Source organism: Aplysia californica, unplaced genomic scaffold, assembly GCF_000002075.1.
Source record: "Aplysia californica isolate F4 #8 unplaced genomic scaffold, AplCal3.0 scaffold01152, whole genome shotgun sequence".
In the NCBI taxonomy this organism is placed as follows: domain Eukaryota; kingdom Metazoa; phylum Mollusca; class Gastropoda; order Aplysiida; family Aplysiidae; genus Aplysia; species Aplysia californica.
The window spans coordinates 22,855-31,854 of record NW_004798422.1 but is presented as its reverse complement, the minus strand read 5'-3'; the positions used below and the strand labels follow the sequence as shown (position 1 = coordinate 31,854).

The 9,000-nt window shown below is 42.9% G+C and overlaps 1 protein-coding gene across 1 annotated transcript; it reads left to right on the top strand.

Annotated features, from left to right (window-relative positions):
* Nucleotides 1–6,499, top strand: LOC106013704 (formin-like protein 20; the record flags this gene model as incomplete). The annotated part of the gene is given in 2 exon segments (XM_013090141.1): nucleotides 1–249; nucleotides 6,417–6,499. A coding segment is annotated over 1 exon segment (246 nt), but the record flags the coding sequence as incomplete, so codon positions are not given.
* Nucleotides 6,500–9,000: the final 2,501 nt, after the last annotated feature.

Below are 9,000 nucleotides of genomic sequence, written 5' to 3'. Positions count from 1 at the left end.
CCCTCCTCCTCCTCCTCCCACGCCAACGCAGCTGACCCGGGACGCCATCGAGCTTCGGCTGACCCGTCGTGCGGGGGATCAGGTCAGTGGGACAGCCACCCGCCGCCCCCTCCCCGCCTGCACCACCACCCTCCCTCGTCGTACCACATGGGGGCTGGATCTTCCAGCGGTCTGGGACGCAGCGGCTTCCACCACCCCCACCACCACCACCCCAACAAACACCACCACCACCACCATCATTTCTAATGGGTACGGCTCCTTTTTTCTCGTTCCCTTTTTCTTTTTATTATCTTCTCGGCATTTTGGACTCGTTGTTCATTGGCTGTTGTCTTTTGTATCACCTCCTAATATCCTTGGTGGCCCCGCCCGCCCCCCCTCGTGCTGTAGACTAGTCACATTTACTGGTTTTGTTTTTTTCTTTTCTTTTCCCCCACTACTTGTGATGGTCTGGTTTTGCTACTGACCCATTTCTTTGCTGGTTCCAAGGTGCTTTGTGTTTTCAGTGTGCCTTGGCTGTGTTTGCTGTAGAGCCCGTGGCCGGAGTTAGTTTGTAAGGCCTTGCTGGTTTTTTAAAATTTTTACTTTTCGCATTCGTGATTACTTGCGGGTAGTAGCGCTTCGCCTTTAAATTGACTTGGCCAAATTTAAGTAGAGATGTTACTTTGTTCGTCAAATACCACAGCCCCCCCCCCCCCGAAATGCTGATAAGAGTGTTTCTTGGCTATGCTATGTAAATGATATATAGGGTTATTTCATTTTTGCGAATGTACTTTTGCACAAGTGTAAAGAAACCTGACCATTTGTGGTTTTCAGAATACTGAATTTCACAAGAACAAGTTAAAGAGAATGTAATGAAAAAATATTGTATTGAGGAAAGATGTCCCAACAAAGTTTTTTCTTCAAATAGTGTTCTTGGAATTGACTAAAGGTGAATCTTAAAAGTTTAAAGTAAGATCTTGAAGAAGAGAAGGATTGTGAATCCAAGCAGTTTGATTGTAGGTGATTGTAGGCTGTGGAATGTGTAGGAGTTTGTGGGCTGAACAAACACGTTGTGTTGTAACCATTTGATACTTGTGTTGAGTGTATTTAGCCATGGATGTGTTTGCCAGCTGATGATCGTAGTTTGCCTTTTGTTACCGTATCAGTATTCATTAGTATGTGTGTATGTATGTGTGTGTGTAAGCTATATATATATATATAATGAATGTGTATACTGTATATGCAGCAGGAAATACGTGTAGTGTGTTTTTGCACGGGAGTTGCACTTTGTATGTGTGGTGGTAACTACTACTGTTTCGTAAGTAACATAGAAATTCTCTAGTTTTAAAAACCTGTCAAGTAAATTTTATGACCATTGTAGAAGAAAATTGATCCAGTTTTTATTGATTGTCAGTCTCAAAGTCAACGCTTATGAATTCCCCCCCCCCGCTTTCCCAAATCCTCAATTGACCAAGTCATGATTCCCCCACCCTTGTTAAAAGTGACAAAGGCCCATTTGGGTACAACAACAACAAAAATCTGAAGAAAACAACACAAGACCCCCTCCCCCAGAAATGAAAATTCGAAACTGGCAAAACACAACATGAAAGAGACAAAAACAAAATCCCCACAAAACCAACCCTCCTATGAATACACAGTATATTTTTAAGGCTTATGTTGAATCTTATATGAACAAAATAAATGAATTAAGAAAACATTTTGACAAATCTTTCCAAATGTAAAAAACAAATATATATACACAAGTATCTTACACTTTTTTTTGCATTTTATCATAATCCCTTCTGGTGCTTGTAACTAATGTTGCATTTTATCTTTCCTACTACCAGTAGTATTCAAAATTATTGTGTGTGTGTGCTTTTTTTTTCCATTTGTTTCGCTTTTAGCAATTTTCTTTTATGATTGCCCTTACTTTTTATAGCTATATATATAGGACATAGTTAGTTTCCTGCTCTGCTCCCGTTAACTGTTGGCTCTTCTATTACTGCTGATGTCGCAATAATTGGTAGGATGACATGTTACATAACATGAATAGAGGTGGCGAGGCTGACTTCATCAATTATTAACCCCCCTCCCCGATTCATTTGTCAAATTTGCAAGAAACATTCAGGTCTGTTGGGCTCTCCGTAGATATAGGGAGAGTGTTAGACGTGGAGGTGTCTAGGTAGTGCCATTTTTACTGTGGTACCTGTTTTTATTTCCAGTCGGTGATTCTTTTCCCATTGTGTTGTGCGTTTTGCTGTAGGTTTTTGATAGAGGCTTGCTGGTCTGTAAGTCTTCTAAGTGTTGTGGGTTGTTGTTTTTTTTTCCTTTATTGAACCGCACCTCCCTCTGTGATGCTTGAGATGGTTATTTTTTCTTCTTTTTTTTTTTTTTTAAGATCTATGATCAGTCTTTGACCTTTTGATGACGGGTCATTCACGTGTCATTAATTATTAGTTTTTCAGAACTTTAGACAGGTCAATTATTATTCTTCAATAGTTATTTTTAAGAGCTTAAGATGGGTCAGTCACGGGTCAATCATTATTCTACTGAACTAGTTTTATCTTTTTAGGGGTAGAGTGTTACTTGTGTTGGTGGGGTGCTGACACTGACACTCGCAGAAAGTGGATGATGATGAACATTCTAGATGGGTGTTGTCACAGTTGTCTGTCATTTTGTCTGTCTGCTTCTCTCTCTCTCTCTCTCCCTCTCCCTCTCCCTCTCTCCCCTCCCTCTCTCCCCTCCCTCTCTCCCCTCCCTCTCTCCTTCTCTCTCTCTTTCTCTCTCTCCTTCTTTCTCTCTTTCTCTCTCTCCTTCTCTCTCTCTTTCTCTCTCTCTTTCTCTCTCTCCTTCTCTCTCTCTTTCTCTCTCTCCCTTTCTCCCCTCCCTCTCTCCCTCCCATTCTCCCTCTCTCCCTCTCATTCTCACTCTAGCTCTCTCACTCACGGACATTTTGACACATATATCAATCATGAACTATACTATTTTACCATTACAAAGTCTGTCCCTGCCATAAGTATGTGTGATGATGATTTGTGTGTCGGCCGTTGTGTTGTGAGGGGTGTGTGTGTAACAAACAGCTCTGTGTGTGTTTTTTCGGCTTTCTCGTCTCGCCTCACCTTACTTTGCGTTGGATATTTTGATTTGTGTGAATGTTTTTGTCAGGCTTGCCAACCTGTCCGTCACGGTCGTGCGTTTTCACCGTAGCCAATCCATCCGTTAGCCCGCCAGCCAGCCGGGAGAGGAAGGAACCTGTGCCAGGTTTTCTTTCCTCTGACAGCTGTCTGTCGTCGTCTGCGATGTTTGTTTGTTTGTGTGTTTGATGATGCTCCTGTGGTTCCCGTAAGGCCGGTCCCAGAGTGGCTAATGGATGGGACCGGCCTAAGACTTGTGTTGTCATGTCGTACGTCACTTTTCCAAATGGCATGTAGAGGCTGAGTCTTACACTAAAAAGTTTGAAATGTAACAATGGTCAGTCAGAAGCTAGGGTTTTTAAAAAATTTAGTAGAGGTTTTACGGCACTCGCAACTGCATAAGGTCATATATGAGCGCCAAGGGGTGGATGTCAACAGAGAAGTCCTTACAGGGAATCAGGCTTACCCTGCTCACCTCTCTAGCTGCTTCAACAACACAGTCTGCTTCGACTTTCAAGGCACCCCGGAAATAGCGGGTCACAAGAGTGTGACAAATGTACAAAAGAAGTAGAGGAAAACAAGAGTGTGACAAATGTACAAAAGAAGTAGAGGAAAAATGACAATAGTAAGGATTAGGAAAGAAAAAGCAGCAGTTCCCTGTTGTAGATCAGGCACAGTTATGAGTGTGACATTGATGAATCAGCCCATTTACAATTCTACTGTGCATAAACGAGAAATGTTCCCCTTTGGGAATGGCCTGAAGACACTTCAGTCAGTGGTGACGCCCCGGGGGGTAAGCTAGGTTTGAAACGTTGTTTGTCTCGTTCCTAGCAGAAATTATTTCTGGGCTTTGTCTGATGGGGGGGGGGGGGATTTTTAGTGTTTGCAGACGTGCGATTCTAGCGTGTCACATGTGTAATTCTTATTCTAGCGTGTCACATGTGTAATTCTTATTCTAGCGTGTCACATGTGTAATTCTTATTCTAGCGTGTCACATGTGTACTTCTTATTCTAGCGTGTCACATGTGTACTTCTTATTCTAGCGTGTCACATGTGTAATTCTTATTCTAGCGTGTCACATGTGTAATTCTTATTCTAGCGTGTCACATGTGTAATTCTTATTCTAATTGTGTTTCGCGCGCTCATATGACCTTATGCAGTTGCGAGCGCCGTAAAACCCTATACTATACATACATAACTTGTCAGATGTGGAATTCTTGTGTATCAGATTTGTGATAGGAGTGTCACGGGTGGGTGATACGTAGAGCATCAGACAGCCCTCATATGACCTTATGCACTTGCAAACGCGTAAAACTTGTTATCAAAACAGGAGTGTCAGATGTGTGATTTTGGCGTGCCAGACGTGTGTCAGACTCTGGATGACATACGTCAGTGTGTTTAGACAGTCTGATTCTTCACTGGAGGATGAGTGTTCGTAGTGGGGCAGATATGTGGTAAATGATATGTCTAATAGGAGGTTGTTGGGTTTTTTTTGTGTTTGTGTGTGTGTGTATGTGTCAGAGTCAGATTGCATGATTCTGGCATGGTTTGTCAGATATTGTGGTTTTAGCGCGTGGCCTGTTCTTTCTTTTATTTTTATAGAGGTCGGTAATGGTAATTTCTTGAATAAGCAGCAAACCCCCCCTCCATCCCTCCTTCCCCCGCGCGCTTGTTATAAAAATGATACCAAACAAACCAAAAAAACCCCCAGAGAAATATCAAACCAATGCAGGTTGGCAAGTGTGTGGAATATCCATGAATTTTACTTAATGGTTGTCAGTGTGTGTGTGTGTGTGTGTGTTGAGTTGTTGTGTGTGGTGGGGAGAACTTGATTTTGTTTTGTTTTGTTTTGTTTTTTGTTTGGTTCCCTGGTGGAAGTAGCTGGTAGAAGCGTGTGTGGCTCATCATCCTGTCTCCCCTCGCTGTCTCCCCCTCGCTGTCCACACCTAGGGGGCGCATGCTCTTTACCTCCATGGTAGTGGTGACCGGTGGTTTCACTGTGTGTGTTCCTTTTGTGTTTTATTTTGAAAAAATTTTATTTGTGTCGCGATGTGGTGGAATCAGGGCATATATTGAGTTATTGGTATCATCTTAAAGCTTGCTCATCTGTCTTATTTTCAATTTTTAAAAAAATCAAATTACCCATCTATCTTCAATAGAAGTGGAGATATTTCGGATTGAAGAAGGTGGGGGGTCACCAGGTTTCAGAGGTAAAACTAGCGAGAAAATGACTGCCAAAGTTTGGTAACTTTCAAAGCTGGAGAGTCCATGGAACCTGTAAATTGTAATATTTTATTTTGCCTTTGATCAACGTTTTTCGGTAAAGTCCTCACAGGAATTTGTGTCTAAATGGACATAAAAGGTGTTGAGCCAAAAAACCAAAAATTTATTTTAAAATTGCTTAGCGGGAAGAAAAATCCTGATTTCATTTATTTGACCAGCGCCTGATTTCACCACAGTGCCTCACATTTATTATTATTATTTTTAAAAAATTAATTAATTAATTAATTTTAAAAATTAGTGTCTGTGCGCCGCAGTGCTGCACACGTGGGTGTGTATTTGGGTTATTATGAGATCCCTCCTTCTAGGCTGTATTGGAATAATATTATTTCGTTTTTTTATTTATTTTTTTCGAATTAATTTTACATTTTATTGGTTAAATGGGTCACAGTTTTGAATTCCATATGTCTGTTCACGTACTGCTGTGATCCTCAACAGTGGGAAATGCCTTGCTAGTTATCTGAGTCAGTTGATGAAAAATTAAGGTTCTTCATTGAAGAAAGGCATGTATGCGACTTGGAGCTATGATGATGTTATAGGAAATTTACTCTAGAAAATCTGGGTTATTGTGTTTACACATTAGCGCATAGTTTATTTTTGACAAATTCTCTCTTTTAACAAAAGATTTGGTTGAATTCATTTATGTATTGGAACAAAATGATGTTTTCTATTTGAGCTGTTGTTGCCACTATCATTTGTTTCCATCTCGCCCGTCTTTTTTATCTGGTTGTCTTGTTTGTGGGTGTTTGGCGGGTGCTGTAGTGTTGTTTGCTCCTTCTTTCCTATCAAATGTCTGTCATCCCTATCTCCCCTCCTTCTTTTTTGTGTTTGTTACTCTCTTGTAACACCTCTAATCTTCAGCACTTATATGACCTTATTGTGTTGCAAGTTCTGTAAAATCCTTACTTAAAAAAGTACATGACCTTATTGTTTTGCAAGTGCTGTAAAACTCTTACTAAAACTAAAACTTACCCGGTTGTCTTTGTTTCTTTTTTCTCTCTGTTCCCGTCGGGCGGCGTGCAGATTTCCGGTGGATCGTGGTGATGCCCAGCCATCAGGGTCGCGGTCTGGTGGGGACGCCCGTGGCCGTGAACTCTGCTGACCTCACCGCCCTGGCCAGCAGCCCCATCAACAACAACCACGTCTCGTGAGGGCCGTCTCGCATGAACAACAGCAGCAACGACAACAACAACAATCACATGAGGGCAGTGTCGCAACAACAACAACCACTACATCTCATGAGGGCTGTGTCGCATCAACAACAACATCAACAACAACATCAACAACAACAATAATCACGTGGGGGCTGTGTCGCATCAACAACAACAATCACATGAGGGCAGTGTCGCAACAACAACCACCACGTCTCATGAGGGCTGTTTCGCATCAACAACAACAACATCAACAACAACCATGTGAGGGCTGTTTCGCATCAACAACAACAACATCAACAACAACCATGTGAGGGCTGTGTCGCATCAACAACAACAACAACAACCAGGTCTCGTGAGGGCTGTATCGGTGGCGACGTCATCATCTTCAGGTTTTCTCCAGATGTGAACTCCCTTTTGTCCCCTGACAGACGGAACTACCTCCCTCCTTACCTGCCACTGTACCACTCAGCGAGTCTTCTTCTAGTTACGCTTCCAAGACGGCCTCTGATCCCAAGCCAAGCTCAACACTTTGTTCTGCAGCCAAATGATATGCACGCACCACCTATGAACAAAAAGGAAACCAAACAGATTTATATCATCATGTCTTTTTTGGGGGTTTTTTTTGTGGTAATTTGTCCTTTTGTTTTTGTTCAAATGAGAGTTTTGTTTTGTTTGTCTTTGGGTTGCTTGGTGCTGGAGTGAACGGGTTGAATGTATCCAATCGGAAAATCAGGATGCCCATTTTAGACTTGACGAAGATTTACTATTCAGTCAGGGAATGTGTGAAGGTGTCTCTAAATGTTGGCTGAGGAGAGCTCAGGTTGATGGGTCCCGTGGGGTCAGGAGGCCAGGGCTAAGATCCTACGTCTGACGGGTGTGTGTGGCTGGGACTGGGGAAGCTGGTGAGTGTCATGGTTACATAGTCACTGCACCATCAGAGATGTTGGACTACTTACTTTACTTTACTTTTATCCGCCGCTTATACCCTTTTGAGTGTCACGGGAAGAAAAAGACGTCTCTCTGTCGCCAGCTGGAGAGCTTGGGTCAGGGGGATGTGGTATGTGGTTAATGTTTCCCTGACTCCATCTATCCAGGTCTTTCTCGGTCGCCCTCTAGCCTTGTTGCCATCGAATTTTTTTATGTAGGCACGTTGTACTACAAAGGGTAATAATAGTTTCTGTTGTTTCCGATGTAGAATGGGGGGGGGGGCTTGGTGATTTTTAACAACCTGCATAACTTTTTGTCAGATTAAGTGGTGTGTTGTTGTTGTTATCGATCCAGCGACATCTGGGCTCTCGCCCCTCTGTCCAGTGCCATGTAGTGATAAATGCAGGTCTGCTGCAGTTGCTGTAATTTTCCATAGAGTGTGTTGCCAATGTTAGGTCTCGGAGGGAGAAGGGTAGCTCTGATGTCATTTAGGGCTGTGCAGTGGAACAGGTGATGATCCACAGTCTCATATGCATAGAGTGGTGTGGTTTAAGGGTAGAGTTATTTGTCTCTAGGGTGGAGTTTGGCTCCAAATATGATACGTAGTCATCTTCCAGGCCAGCCATGAGGGAAGTTTTGTGTTCATTGGTTATTTATCTCTGCTCAACGGCTTCTTACCTGGTTGATGAGATGTGTGTGGGGGGGGGGGGGGGGGGGGACTCCTCCCCTGTGACTTTTCACATTCAATTGTGTTTTTCAACCCCACGGACCCGAGCTCATGGTGGTAGCATTCGGAAACAATATCAAGTTGTTGGGAAGCCTACAGTGCATGTATGTTCATAGTGACAGGATGGGTGGTGTGTGTGTGTGTATTTATGCCCTCTGTTCAGTTACGGTAGTTTACGTTGATGTGCAGAGTGATGTGATTTTGTTGCCATACGAGCGTGTGAGAGAGTGCGGAGAGCCGTGCTGTGCTGTGATGGTAGAGCAGGGAGCTTTTCCTGTTATCCGTGGACGTACAGATGACTGCTCTCTGTGTTTATATTATAGGACGTATTTATGTCAACTTCTCAGGACACTCGGACGCAAAACCAAGATGGAGCATCCACATATTGTAGTCGTCGTCACATTGTTCCTTGCGTGTTGTCAGAGATCCAGTTTGAAAGATAATGTCACCATTGAATGTAGAAGAGGGGAGTTTGATTTCCATGTGGGCAAGGTTGTTGTTTTTTTTTAATCAAGTGTCTGTGTGTGTCTACTAGAATGCTGTATCACATGCGGCCTGGGTTGGCCCTGATAGATTCTTCTCGTAAATCTGTGACTGTGTGTCAGGTGTGCACTAAAGTTTGTATAAATGCATCACTCACAGTTGTGTGTGTGTGTGCTTCCATACCTTCTCTTTTCCTCTGTGGCGGTATGCCCTGTGAGTGTATGATGTTGTATGTAAAATGGCAGCCACTGCTCTCTAAGGCAGGACTAACAAATGGCATGGCGTCTCAGAAAAACAACAACAATAGCAACAATTC